The sequence below is a fragment of the Equus caballus genome, chromosome 9, assembly GCF_041296265.1.
Source record: "Equus caballus isolate H_3958 breed thoroughbred chromosome 9, TB-T2T, whole genome shotgun sequence".
NCBI classification, from domain to species: domain Eukaryota; kingdom Metazoa; phylum Chordata; class Mammalia; order Perissodactyla; family Equidae; genus Equus; species Equus caballus.
Genome location: NC_091692.1, coordinates 67,213,418 through 67,228,737, shown reverse-complemented (window position 1 = coordinate 67,228,737; position 15,320 = coordinate 67,213,418). Strand labels below are relative to the sequence as shown.

The 15,320-nt window shown below is 38.3% G+C and overlaps 1 protein-coding gene across 6 annotated transcripts in view; it reads left to right on the top strand.

Annotated features, from left to right (window-relative positions):
* Window positions 1-15,320, top strand: part of ANGPT1 (angiopoietin 1) — a 241,066-nt gene that overhangs the window by 134,608 nt on the left and 91,138 nt on the right. For all 6 annotated transcript variants that reach the window (XM_005613250.4, XM_001494946.7, XM_023648861.2 and 3 more), the window contains exons 2-3: window positions 1,902-2,057; window positions 12,609-12,730. In XM_005613250.4, coding sequence (XP_005613307.1) covers window positions 1,902-2,057; window positions 12,609-12,730 — 278 coding nt within the window. The remainder of the gene's footprint in view (window positions 1-1,901; window positions 2,058-12,608; window positions 12,731-15,320) is intronic.

The following is a 15,320-nucleotide window of genomic DNA, read 5'->3' as shown; positions in this document are numbered from 1 at the left end:
AAAATAGTTGGACAAAATTCCAGAACTGAGACTTAATGGTCTTGCTTACAGTATCTTTCCATTCTTGAACAATTCCCTCTCTCTAAATAAGAACGGAACATTCTGATCTGTCAGGCTCAAACATGTACCCACTCCTGAAGCTAGGGTGAGATAACTTCGCCTGAGTCATTTGTTCCGCAGGGAAAAAGGTGATTTCCCAGAAGAAAGTTAAGGGATGTTATTAAGAGAAGGGGGAACACAGGAGGCAGAATCCAAAACAAGAGTCTCATACTCTGACTACCATCCTTCCCCCCACTCTCCCATCGTTGTTTAAATATGTTAGTTCAATTGGAATAAAGCCCAAATCTGGCCTAGAGACCTTAAAATTTGTTAAGATAATTTCCAGATATTCATTCTAATCTGTTTTGCATTTGTTTTATAATACATTTTTGTAGGTTGAATTTTTCCCCCTACGTCTAATTTGGGAATAGACAATGAAAGGGTGTTCCTTATATTGACAAAGAACAAAGTCAGAATTTATCAGTAACAATGTAAGTTTGATTTTAACCTTTAGTTTTCTTGAGCTTGGGGAAGAGTCATGTTTGATAAATAGAAATAAACAAGAGATGGTGTTAGAAAGTGAACTGCCAAAGTTTCACAAAGGAGAATTTCGTTTGAGGCTATATTGATTATAAGATAATAATGTTACTATGATTTAGAAAATACTGGATGTATTATGGTTCACTAGCATCAGTAAAAATCACGTAGCCTTTAATGATTTGGAACCCAGCTTGTGAAGCACGACTTGGCAGAGCTATCAAGTGGTTAAGAGTGTTGGTATGAAAGTTAAGGACTTCAGCACTCAAATCCAAGTCTAGTTGTTTTTGTGGTGTGTGGCCTTGGACCTGACTTCTCTGGGATGCAATTTCCTCATATGTGTAATTGAGTAATAAAATGTAGTCACCACGCAGTGGTGGGGGAGAATTAAGTGCACTGACAGGGAGGTGCAGGCTTCCTCCATATTTTTCAAACACTGCATATGCTTAGCTTTATTCTGCCAGGTACCTAACAGACTCCCTTGTAGTAAGTCACTTAATAATTCTTCTTGGCCCCTGTGGTACCATTTGTTTTACAATCACAGTATTTGCTAAGATGGCACCATAAAGGACTAAATGTTACCCACGGTGAGAAGGGCAAATGCTGCTTTATGGGCTTATATTTACAATACCATTTTGGAGCTTGCAAAGGAGCACTGGAGAATGGTTTTAGCTAGCTCTGAGGCTCTGCAGCTCACTTCATGTGCTGTTGCCTATACTTTAATATTCCCTTAAAGGCTTGTGTTTGGGGCATGTGCCCTCCTCACATTCCTTGTCCCATCCCCTAACCCAGCATGGTCTTTTATTTATCATTACAGAAATGGGAGAAGGAAGCTGAATTTTTCTCAGAGATGAGTGATCAATATCATGTATTGGAAAGACCGGAGAACCAAGATTTAGATTTAAATTATCGTGCTAACTCTGCTGTATTCTTGCTGAGTGACCTTGGGCTCACAATTGACCTTCTCTGATTCTGTTTCCTCAGCTGTAAAATAAAAAGAACAATGAGGCCATCTGTGCCTAACTCTCACATCTTTGCTGTGAGGGTTAAATGAGATGACATTGAAAACAAGAGAGCACCATCCACGTGCAAATTTTCATGATGATTGTGATTTGGAACATATATGCATCAGTATATTGGGACTTTGTTAGCAACTGGATCCCTGTGTGCTCTGCTCCCATTTCCCCAACTCCCGAAGATGCAGAGGATCCCTGGCAGATGGCAGATTTGCCAGCTGTGTCTTATTTTGTCATTGTAAATATGATGTGTTCCAACTGAGAGGCTTTGCTTATAATGTACTGTATTTTGTCCTTTATCTCTTGCAGATTGAGAATTACATTGTGGAAAATATGAAGTCGGAGATGGCCCAGATACAGCAGAACGCAGTTCAGAACCACACGGCCACCATGCTCGAGATAGGAACCAGCCTCCTCTCTCAGACAGCAGAACAGACCAGAAAGCTGACAGATGTTGAGACCCAGGTACTCCGCTGGGCCAGAGTCAACAAACTCTTAACCAGGAAGATATTTTTCCTTTTGCTTACTCCATAAACACAGAGCACATTGCAGCACTGGGATTGGTGAAACGTATACATTTTTGTTTATTGATAATAACAACAATGACTGCCTGACATGCTATGCGTGTTTCTTTTGACTTAATGAGGGTTGGCATATTTAGCTTTGTATGTGTTTGCAAAAACAGGACTGGCAAAAGACTTAATCAGCGTTTAAATTCAAATAAACACTGCAGCTACCAACTGTGATATGATATGTGTCAACCAAAATAACCATTTGGGTCAAATCGACACCTTTGATGTACGTTTTTGATCCGTCCTTTTTTGTCCCTGGTAGTATTCCAGCCAGAATTGCACCTGCACAGGTTTTGTGCATTCAGTGGGTAGGAAGGAAAATCCCAAATAAACTGATCAGGAATGTGTAGAGTTTTTTTTTTCTTCAGCATGATTTTATAATGAGAAGTCAATTAAAACTTTCTCCATATATATACATATATCTTCATATATATGTTTATTACCCTACCAGGGACAATGACATACTTATTTATGTGCAGTTGTAGTTATTTATGTACAAACCAGTAAATTTCCCTTCAGTCATCACTGTCACAAAGCTACCATTACAGTTCAGTGACAATATCATTTTTGATGACAAGAAGATGGTCTCTTGGTCCCCTTTTAACCATGGAAATAGTTATTCCAGTTACCATTTAGAAACCCAGAGAATGATTCTATCTCAATACAGTTGATTTCTGGAATCAAAACGAAATATATTGTCAAAAGATAAACTGAGGCACATTAACATTTCCAAGAGTTTATTTGAGCAAGCATCGATTCAAAGTGGGCGGTGCCTAATGAGAAGTAATTATGAGCATTCTACTGCAGGAGCTAAGGGAAAGGTTTCAAAAGAGAAGACGCAGAAGCAAAGCAAGACAATTATTCGATTGGCGATAGCTTCAGTGGCTGCCTTATTTAGGAAAGCCTCCATGGCTGTTTGTGATTGATTGTTCTTAAGTTTCATTATCTTGAATTCAAGTGCATTGACTCTGGCTTAGGCTTTAGTTTGCTTATGTGGGTTACCAAGGCATTACAGCCACTTTGTAATGGCCTCCTTGTTAATTATTTTAGCAACACAAATTCAAAAGAAAGATGCAACTTTATTTCTGTTTTATTTCATTTGTGTTAATGGCATCACAGGTCATATGTTGGTATTTAAAGAGAAATAACAATGATAATTTATATGGATAGAGCATTTTTTTTTTTTTTTAAAGATTGGCACCTGAGCTAACCTCTGTTGCCAATCTTCTTTTTTTCTTTTTCTTTTCTTTGTTCTTCTTCTCCCCAAAGCGCCACCCCTCACCCCAGTACATAGTTGCACATTCTAGTTGTGAGTGCTTCTATTTGTCCTATGTGGGACACCGCCTCAGCATGGCTTGATGAGCGGTGCCATGTCCGCACCTGGGATCTGAGCCAGCAAACCCTGGGCCGCTGAAGTGGAACGCACGAACTCAACCGCTATGCCACCGGGCCAGCCCCTAAAAATTATGAGATTTTATATAATCATTTATCATCACACTAAGCAAGCTTGGTGATCTATGAGCATTGGCTTCTTGTGGTATAAATAATCTGAGTGTATTTCCTTTTATTTTTATTAGAACAGAACGTTTAGGGGCCGACCCCGTGGCCGAGTGGTTAAGTTTGCATGCTCCGCTTCGGCAGCCCAGGGTTTCGCTGGTTCACATCCTGGGCGCGGACATGGCACTGCTCGTCAGGCCACATTGAGGTGGCGTCCCACATGCCACAACTAGAAGGACCCACAACTAAAATATGCAACTATGTACTGGGGGGATTTGGGAAGAAAAAGTAGGGAGAAAAAAAAAAAGATTGGCAACAGTTGTTAGCTCAGGTGCCAATCTTAAAAAAAAAAAAAAAAACAGAATGTTTACCGTCTCCTATAAAGCTGTATATATATTCAAAAACTGAAATACACAATTAATATTACCCTACTTGATTGAACATTTAAAATTTTTATGCATTTTTGTTATAATAAGTTTTATGATATACGTAGCAGGGTTTTGTTTTATTTTTCCCATCCCCAAAAGTCTCTTGAGTTGTTTTTGTCCTCTTTCCACCTGGGAATTGGAGTTGTGGGGGGAAAGAGTTTCCATTGTCATCATATTAGTCTCCAGACTGTTAAGATGAATGCCAAGTAAGATTTTAAGAGATAACACATTCTTCATTCTTAAGGTTGAGAGATACGTACCTTGGAAAATATGGAAAATAGTACAGAAAAGTCATAGAAAGAAAATAATTCCCTATGTGGAGCAGGTAAACCTAAATAGACACTAAAGGCCAATGAAAGTTTATTAGATGAACCAAGAAGGATTTTAAGATAGCTGAAACCTGGAAAACATCTCAAAAATCACAAATCCACCAGAACTGGCAATGAGAGAAAGGTGAAGAAGGAAGACAATAGCCCAGACAAACTATGTCTGACCTGAAGAAGTGACTCTTTAGTGTTCATTACATCTTCATTTTAGTGTCTTCTGATTATCTACTCTATATGTAGGTGTGATGCTCCAAAACTTTTTCTCGTGACCATGTACCCACGTGGTGCTTTTTTGAAGCTTTGCAATAGGCCATGTTCTACTTAGACATAAGCATTCGAGTGCACTCAAGTCCCGATGCAGGGCCAAGTTTACAGAATGACTCCTGAGTTATTCCTTCATCTCAATACACTTTATTCTTTTGTAATAAGCATTTGTAAAACAATAGATACTTTCGAGTTATCCAGGTATGCTCACAGGTTTTTGCTCCCATATTCGCAGTACTTTGTATTACGCTGGTAAATGCTGCTTTCCTAAAATGGTTTCAGATCCTCAGTCATTTTAGGAATTCATGCCAATAGTTTTGCAATATATTTTAGTGCCCTAGCTTTCACGTGATAATGTTATAAGTAATTCAGTGCTTTCTAGTCCTCCACTGACCTTCCAAACTGACGCTTAACAAAAGTTGGTAGAGCCACAGTTTTACTGCAATGGCATTTAAAAATACTCTTATGCTCAATAAGCATCATGGTCAGAAAAGAGACAGATAATGAGCACATCTAAACAACCCAGCTGGCCATGGTGGTGAGAATCAGGAACCAACACCGTGCCCAGTCCTTCCTCCTTAGTCTAGCTTGCAGTGTTTTTCTCACTCCGTTATCAGTTTGTACCAATATCTCCCCTTCTTCCAGTTCCTCTTTCCAAGGGCGCAGTATGAAGAGGTTAAAGTCAGGCATTATTCATGTCCCTTCCTGTAGTGTGAGTCTATTTCTGACTTCTTCCTCAGGCCAATGTTATTTAAAGGCACACTAAAAGACAAACTACATTAAAATTCACCTCTAATAATCTGTGCTCAGCTCTGTTCTAAGCAATTGTACATATATTAGCTATTTAATAATTTTTTAAAAATCCTATGGAGTGGGTGCGAGTACCATCCCTTGTTCAAAGATGTGGAATTGAAACCCAGAAAGATGAAGAAACTTTCCCCAGATGAAAGAACTAGGACATGTTAAAGCAAAGATTTGAACCCAGGCAGTCTGGCACCAGAGTCTAAATGCTCTACCAGCTCTTTATCTATACGACGTCTCTCTTGTGATTCCTTTCTCTCTCTAAGATTGTGGACACTAAATGGGTCCAAGCAGAGGATAAGATGGAAACCAGATAAAGCAAAAGTGATGTGAACCTAATAGTAGCAGCTGAGTGTTTTCTGTAAATGATGAATATGTTGCTGCTGTTCTGCTGCTGTTGATGGTACCACCAATTGTTGCCATTTTACTGTGTGTCTGCACATCATCTCATGTAATCCCAGGATCCAGTGTTGTCTTTGCCACTTGCTTGTTGCGTAACTATAGAGAAGTCCCTTAGACACTGATCCTAAATTTCTTCCAATTTTCAATCATTTATGTGGGAACCATAATGTTAGAAATTAATCAAATTTAAAAAGTTGTATTTTGAGTACCTCCTTAATGCAAGATATTTTAATAGTTACCATATAGAATACAACAGTAAGTAAAGCAGTCCTTATCCTCAGTGAGCTTAGTTGAGTTAATGTAGCGAAATTTTTCTAAACCATTTCTTTCTTAACTTTCCATCAAATTAATTAGCGATGGAGCCTTTCCTTATAGCTAGAAAAGTGCGCCTTTCCAATCTCCTACTGTGGGGGATATAATTGGCCAATGGCCCAGCTGCTGTGCTCTGAAATCCATCACTGTATTGGTGCAGAGGCCACAATTATCAGTGGCCACTTCCAGCCAAGACACTTTTTGACAGCCATACTTAGTCAGACTTGCTCCTGGGAGCAACAGGACTCCGCTGACACATGACTTTGGCTAAGGGCTCTCTACCAGCTTTGCCAAACTTTCTCACAACTGCCCTGCAGTCGAGGACTTCCACTCAATCTCCCTTCCTTCCCTCTCTTCTTCACTGTGGTTAGCCCTGCATCCTAATCGGAAGGCACTCCTAGCTAACTTTGGCTTCTTCCCAATTTTTTCTCCCAGGCATTTCCCTTAATAAATTTCCTGCATGTCTAAACTCATTTTATCATTTGCTGCTCAGAGGTCATAAACTATCACACCTGTTGTTTGGACTTTAGTCATACAATTACAGATTTAAGGCTGTTTTGGAACAGTTGAATCAATGAGCATGAATCTCTAGGCAGAAATAGGTTTGAAAAGGCAGCTCTCAATGTTGAACCACTGGATCTCCTTAATTCGATGAGAGAATAGTTGAATCATCATTTAACTTTACCCTAATTGAAATGGCAGTAAAATAAATTTGCTAATGGATAATCCAAGGAAAATAACCTAGTAATTAATTTTCTCACAAGCTCTGGAAAAAATGTTTGATAGCCCATTAGGAGAGGGCTTGGTGAACTATGACCCATGGGTCAAATTGAACTGCCATCTCTTTTTGTAAATAAAGTTTTATTGAACGCAGCTACACTCATTCATTTATACATTGTATATGGCTGCTTTCTCAATACAATGGCATAGTTGAGTATTTGCACCAGAGACCATATGGTCCTCCAAGACTAAGATATTTACTATCTGGCCTTTTACCAAAAAGCTAGCCAAGCCTCGCACTAAGATACAAACTCCTAGAGAACAAGAATTTTATCTGTCTTGTACACTGCTCTATACTTAGGATTTAGAACAGTACTTAGTACACAGTAGGCTCTCAATCAACACTTGTCAAATGATTACAATAATTAATATTGCTCTCTTAATTTCTGTAGATTTCAGCCCAATGCTCCCAAACCCAAGGGCAATGTCCTAAGGGTTGTGTGTTGATAGTAATATATATCCACAAATTGCTAATGGGTCAGAATAGGACTTGGAACAGAAGCAGTCTACTGCAAAGATGTTTTGACCTACTAAGGACATTGGCTGAATTTATTTTTCTCTGTACTCTGAGGAGCATGAGAAATTTGGTCACTTTCCTGCCTCATAGTGCTAGTTTAGTGTTGGGGTCGGGAGAGGGGAGAAATTGGAGCCATCAGCTGCACAAGCATAAGCACTCATGGTAATTTGAAAGAAACCACTTTGATGGCAGTGAGGAGATACTAAGAGGAGGTACCTTTCCTGGCCAGAGGGAAGCTGCTTGTGCACAGCTACATGAGCCTGCAGGAAAGAACCCAGACTCCAGAGACAGGCTATCTGTCTGGCTTGCGTTCTCACACTACTGTGTTTTGTCTCTGTTGGGCAAGTTACTTCTACCTGCAATTTCTACATCTGTAATATAAGTTCCGTCTCTACTAAACTCCATAAACCAATGAGGTTATCGTTATATTAAATATATATTGTATATGTGTATATAATAAAAATATAAAATATTGTATAAAATGATTATATAATATTCATTATATATTATTGTATTATATTATCACAACTAAGATTAACCATAATTCTCTAAGATTATCTAATTTTCACATTCAAATTTCCTTGGTTATTCTACTGAAAATTTTATAGGCATTTTCTTTTTCAAGACTTAATAGTCCCTTTTAATTTCGAGCATTCTTTTGCTTTTTTTTTCTTGAGACTTTTAATAAACTGAGTCAATTGTTTTGAAAACTGTCACATATTCTGAATTTGTCTGAATATTTCTTTATAGTGTGTTTTAATTTACTGTTCCATACTCCACGGTTTCTTTAAATTGGAAGTTAACTCTAAAGGCTCAATTAGATTGAGTTAAACATTGCGGTAGCAGTGCTTTGTAAAATTACTGCTTTCTTCCTATTGCATCTGATTAGGAGGCACAAATGCCAGCTTGCCACACTCTCAGTGATGCTGTATTAACTTGGTTAGAGTAAGCGCCTCCTTAGCTTTCCATTCCAGTGGTCTGTTTCCCCTTGGAAATTAACAAGTGACCTATCACATTGCCCATCACTGACCAAATAAATTATTTCATTTATTTTGTAAAATGGTGATCTTCTAACTCTCATTCCTTGTACATCTATCAGCTTTTATTCTTCTGTAAAAATCTAATTGCCAAGGTATCATACATTGTGTTGTATTTTTCACTGGGAAAACATAATTAAAATAAAAGGGAATAGAAACTTACAAACAAGGCTGATTTCAAAGTTAATATGCCAATGAAAGAAACTTTCTTTTGTGGGAGATTTCCCTCTTAAGGAACATCAGAGGCACCCTCAAAAGTATTAAAGGGGAACTGGCTGAAATTCTCTAACTTCCTTTTTTGAGGAACTAGTTTTTATTTTAAAATTTTTGTTTATTTTTTTAAAGAAAGAATTAAAATTTTGTAGTCCATAAATCCTCGGTTTCAAGCCTTATGCATTCCTTACTCTGTGGTATATTCTGGAAAACTTAAATTTGAAATTGTTCCTTGGGGTCTTGCTTCACATACCCTTAACTCTCCTTTTTTCTTTTCTTTTCTCTTCTTTCTTTCTTTTTTGCAGAGATGTGCTTTTGGAATGTGTTTAAGCTAAAGAAGGAAATGTCTTTTGTCATTTTAATGGAACACTTAGATTATTGCTAAGCAGCAAGTTCCATAGACACATGGCAAGAGAGTGGTCAATTTATCATGGTTTCCTGTGCCATTCTCTCAGTTGCCTGCTTTTGAACTTCAGGCCTGTTTTAATGCTTCGGTGGAGAGAGTTGAAATAAAGCAGCTATTGAGTCAAGGTGATGGGGAGAGAAGAGAAGGGATTGGCATTTGTGCTCAAACTGGCCTGAGAAACCCTACACTTAGCCTGGACTTCTGAGATTTGTCCCCCTCCTTCTCCCACATTCAGATGCTGCTTTAGATTTGGGCTGTAATAATTGAAGTCCAGCTTGATACTCATGTGGCCTCTTACCTTGTTTCTGACCATTACTCAAACTGAAAAACAACTCACTGTCCACTGTCTAGCTTATCACCCAGCAAATAGCTCTGAGTGCTCATTGTGCTTGGCCCCATACTGGGCTCTGGAGATTTGGCAGGTTCCAGAGGGAGTAGTTCTGCCTCTGTGCAACTGACATCCTCATGGGACAGAGAAACAGCAAATGAGAGAATGGATAGGATGATTTCTGATAGTGATGGTTCCATAAAAATTAAAACAGGATGACCTGATGGAAGATGATGGGGGAATTACTTTACAGAGAGTAGCAAGGGAGGGTCTCCCTTAGCAAGACTTGAATGATGAGAAGAAATCAGCTATTCATTTGGTAAGGGGTGGGCATTCCAGGCAGAGGAAACTGCAAGTGCAAAGGCCCTGAGGTGGAAATGAATCTGGCATGTTAGAGTGGAAGAAATAAGATCAATATTGTTGACGCATAACGAACAAGAGGAGAGTGGCAGGAAATGAGATCTGAGAAGTAAGCAGGGTCCTGATCACATGAGACCTCTTAGATCAAGCTAAGAACTTTAGAATTTATTCTAATTGCAAAGGGAAGCCGTTAGCATATTTAACGTAAGAGATGACATTATCTTATTTATTAGGCCCTTTCTACTGAGACAGCATGTTTCAAAATGTTGGTTCCTATCAACGTAGAGGTTTCCCACTGATAAACACCACCCTGAAGCATTATGTTTTTAAGAATATCACTCTGGTTGCTATGCAGCAAAGTAGAGAAATTTAGGAGCCATAGTAGTTTCTAGACATATATAGGCAGCTTTGTTTTTAATTTTGGACAGTTCCATTGTGTTCTCATTGTTCTCTCATGTTCTTCTGTGACATGGAGAGGAACAATTTCTGTTTTTTATAAAATAAAATTTTGGTATTTGAGAATATCAGGAAGTTTCATTAGGGAGTGTCATGGATAAGGGAGAAAATCTGTTTTCTTGAATGGCATATAATACACTTGATTCAGCGAGACAATGTATCTTTTGTTCATTCAATAAATATCGAGTGTCTTCTCTGTACCAAGCACTGTTCTAAGTGTCACCAAAAGATACAGATGGCTCATCCCCTATTTAGCTATTTTAATTTATTTTGTAGTTTTTAATAATAATTTATTTTATGAATTGTTATTCTAGTTAATAGAAAAACAAACAGAAAACTTCCCTGGACAAAAATACATTTAATAGTTGAAAGTGCTATCTGTGTATCCCCAATCTTTACATTCTCTAACATCTTTTCCTCTGGGCAGCTCCTAACTCTATCTTCAAATCCCAAATTCTCTTGTTCCTGTTTTTCCTCAAATGAAACAACTCAGAACAGGAAAATATTTTTTAAAACTCTGAAATAGTCCACAAGTATAAGGTTTGATTAGTAGTAGTAACTTTGAGACTGGCTTTTAGATCCATATTCATGACAATTGTGTAAATGAGTCATAGCAGCTTAAAACATTTTTAAAGCACAAATGCCCCATCTCAACGTTCTCTTCTCCACCCGCCTCCCCCAGCCCTACCCACCAAACCCCCCAACAGGGCTGGGACTAGGGTGAAGGGAGTGAGATAAAGTTGTGCAAGACTGAATTATACATGTGCAGGAATAGATACTGCTCTTTATTTTAAAATGATATTCTGTTCAACGTGGATTTTTTCTGGTATTAATTTTGATCTTTTAAAATGTTGCATTAAAATATCATTTTTCTTGATTACTGAGTTTTTGGCACTTCTTTAAATTTTGCAACTGAGGCAATTTCCTGTCCCATCTCACCCTAGTGCCTGTCCTGCTCCCCTGCAAATACACCCCCTCCCCCAGCAATCTCCTCCAGCCCCAGCCCAGCCCTGGCCATGTCATTTTGAAAAGGTTTTCTATGTGCATCTGATATAATCCCAAGTTTAGACCTGCTATAGGAAAGGAAGACAGCGCTAATGGTGTCGTTTTAGAGGAGGACCTTTAGATTGATATTGACTTTCCAGAAGTTTTCCCAGGTCCCTTTCAGTATGTAATTCTGAGAAAGCTGTGTTGGTTGTAAAAGTTTTCAAATGACAGAAGGAGTTTTTAAAACTAATTATACCTTCTCATTTGCCCTTTGTACCTCCCTTAGGGAAGAAGCTGGGTTGGGGACAGGACAGAGGCAGGGATGGACAAGGGCAATAGCCCAGTTTGAAGGCATCTTCTATGAATGGAGTGTGTGATGTTGGCTCAGAGGATGTGTAGGTTTGGGTTCATGGCTCACAGATTCATGTCCTATTAAAGCTTAACTAGCATCATGAGTCTTCGTGATTCAAGATGAGTCGAACATTTACAGCTTCTAGAGGACCCAGTGTAGGGCAGTTGAAAGGATAACTACAATCTGTCTTCAGTGCAATCTGGGCTCCTGGTCACTCCATCTCCTCAGGTTAAGACCCAGGATGGTTTGACTCTCCCTCTTCTTAGCTTTCTGTGTAGAGCATCAGAATTAGAGTCACACTGTCTGGGTTTGAAACCTAATTCTTGCCTTGTTTCCTGTGTGGATTTGGGCCTCTCTCTGAGCCTCAATTTCCTCATTTGTAAAGTGACGACAACAATTCCTTCTTCGACAGGTGCCCATGTCTATGATATGACATCTGGAAAGGCTTACATGACCTAACATGATAGATATTCAATAAATGTATGATCATGAATCTGTTTAAACTGTCAAGAGTTATTTGCACATTTCTAGTTGGTTTTTCTAAGGCAATAGATTGAGGCAGGCATATTTTTACCTGCCTACTAGTTATTCTTAACTATACACAATATCTAAGACCTTGTACTAATACTCATCTTGAACTTGTAAATATTGGAGATAATATATATAAAGCAACTAGTACAGTGGAATATCTTAGGGATTTGGGACACGAAAATTTAGATATGAAAGTGGATTTAACAACTCAATTTTCTCGTTCAACTGCAACCTCAATTTCAAACAAATATGTTTAAGAGACTTGTAAAGCATTAATTAATAGAATGTATACCATTTAATAGAATGTAGACCATTTAATTAATTATTTTAATAATGTGTGGAAGAAATGTAATTTAAGAAGAAAACACAGCTAAATAAAAAAACTCAAATAATTGTTTTCTACTCTTTGTGATTGAAGTTTGAAATGTTTTTATCTTTTATCGTAAGGTACTGAATCAAACTTCTCGACTTGAAATACAACTGCTGGAGAATTCATTATCAACGTACAAACTAGAGAAGCAACTTCTTCAACAGACAAATGAAATCCTAAAGATTCATGAGAAAAACAGGTGAGGATTGTTGTATTCCAAAAATAGTTATGTATGCACTTATTTCTATCCTTCACCTCTCTGCCAACTCTTAAAAAAAATTGAAGTGATTTGCAAGAAAAAGGAAATATAGAGCCAAATTAATTTTTAACATAAAAAGAAAGGAGAGCAAAAGGTGAATACAGCAAGTATGTCAGCAAGATTAATACTGTGGCTTACACTGTTGAAATATTTGCTTTTTATAACTTTTAACGCTAACTTATCTAATGTTCAGTTGTTCAAATCCCACCATATCTACAAAAATTACAAAGCATACCTTGGAGATACTGTGGTTCCATTCCATTCCACTGCAGTAAAGCGAGTATCGCAGTAAAGCAAGTATCATGACTTTTTTGGTTTCCCAGTGCACGTGAAAATTATGGTTACACCATAGTGTAGTCTATTAAGTGTGCAATAGCATCAGGTCTAACAATGTAAGGACTTTAACTTAAAAATACTTTATTGCTAAAATATGCTAATGATCATCTGACCCTTCAGTGAGTTGTAATCTTTTTGCTGGTGGAAGGTCTTGCCTCAATGTTGATGGCTGCTGATGGATGAAGGTGGTGATTACTGATGGTTGAGATGGCTGTGGCTGTTTCTTAGAGTAAGATGACAGTGAAGTTTGCCACATTGATTGACTTTTTACAAGTGGTTTCTCTGTAGCATGTGATGCTTTGGTAGTATTTTACCTATAGTAGAACTTCTGTCAAAGTGGGAGTCGATTCTCTCAAACCCTGCCGCTGCTTTATCAACTAAGTTCATGTAATATTCTAAATAATTTGTTGTCATTTAGACAATCTTCACAGCATCTTCACCAGGAGTAGATTCCATCTCAAGAAACCACTTTCTTTGCTAGTCCATAAGAAGCCACTCCTCATCCATTAAAGTTTTATCATGAGATTGCAGCCATTGAGCCACATCTTCAGGCTCCACTTCTAATTCTAGTTCTCTTGCTACTTCCACCACCTACGCAGTTACTTCCTCCACTGAAGTCTTGAACCCCTCAAAGTCATGCAGAAGAGTTGGAATCAACTTCTTCCAAACTCCTATTAATGTTGATATTTGGACCTCTTCCCATGAATCATGAATTTTCTTAACATTATCTGGAATGGTGAATCCTTTACAGAAGATTTTCAATTTACTTTGCTCAGATCCATCAAAGGAATCACTATCTATGGCAGCTATCGTCTTATGAAATGTATTCTTTAAATAATAAGACTTGAAAGTCGAAATTACTCCTTGATCCATGGGCTGCAGAATGGATGTTGTGTTAACAAGCATGAAAACAAAATTAATCTTGTTGTACATAATCAGAGCTCTTGGTTGACCAGGGGCATTGTCAATGAGCAGCAATATTTTGAAGGCAATCTTTTTTTCTGAGCAGTAGGTCTCAACAGTGGGCTTAAAATATTCAGTAAACCATGTTGCAAAGAGATGTGCTGTCACTCAGGCTTTGGTGTTGCATTTATAGAGCACAGGCAGAGTAGATTTAGCATATCTTAAGGAACCTAGGATTTCTGAAATGGTAAATGAGCATTGGCTTCAACTTACAGTCACCAGAAGCATTAGCCTCTAACAAGAGAGTCAGCCTGTCCTTTGAAGCTTGGAAACCAGGCACTGACTTCTCCTGTCCAGCTATTAAAGTCTTAGATGGCATCTTCCAATAGAAAGCTGTTTCATTTCCATTGAAAATCAGTTGTTTAGTGTATCCAACCTCATTAATGAGCTTAGCTAGATCCTCTGGGTAACTTGCTTCAGCTTCTACATCAGCACTTGCTGCTTCACCTTGCACTTTTATCTTATGGAGATGGCTGCTTTCTTAAACCCCGTGAACCAACATCTGCTAGCTTCAAACTTTTCTTCTGCAGCTTCTTCACCTCTCTCAGCCTTCATAGAATTGAAGAGAGTTGGGTCTTGCTCTGGATTAGGCTTTGGATTCAGAGAATGTTGTGGCTGCTTTGATCTTCTATCCAGATCACTCAACTTTCTCCATATTAGCAAAAAGCCTGCTTCACTTCCTTATCATTCAGGTGTTCATTGGATAGCATTTTTAATTTTCTTCAAGAACTTTTCCTTTGTATTCACAACTTGGCCAGCAGTTTGTCACAAGTGGCCTAGCTTTTGGCCTGTCTCAGCTTTTGACACACCTTCCTCACTAAGCTCAATCATTTCTAGCTTTTGATTTAAAGTGAGAGACATGCGACCCATCCTTTCAACTGAACACTTAGATACCATTATACGGTTATTAATTGGCCTAATTTCAATATTGTTGTGTCTCAGGGAATAGGGAGGCCTGAGTAGAGGGAGAGAGATGGGGGAACAGCCGGCTGTTGGAGGAGTCAGAACACATACATTTATTGATTAAGTTCTCTGTCTTATATGGGCATGATTCGTGGTGCCCCAAAACAATTACAAGAGTAGCATCAAAGATCACTGATCATAGCTCACCAAATATAATCACAAATATAATGATAATGAAAAAGTTTGAAACATTGCAAGAATTACCAAAATGTGACAGATATGAAATGAGCCAATTTGGGAAAATGGCGCCAATAAACTTGCTTGATGC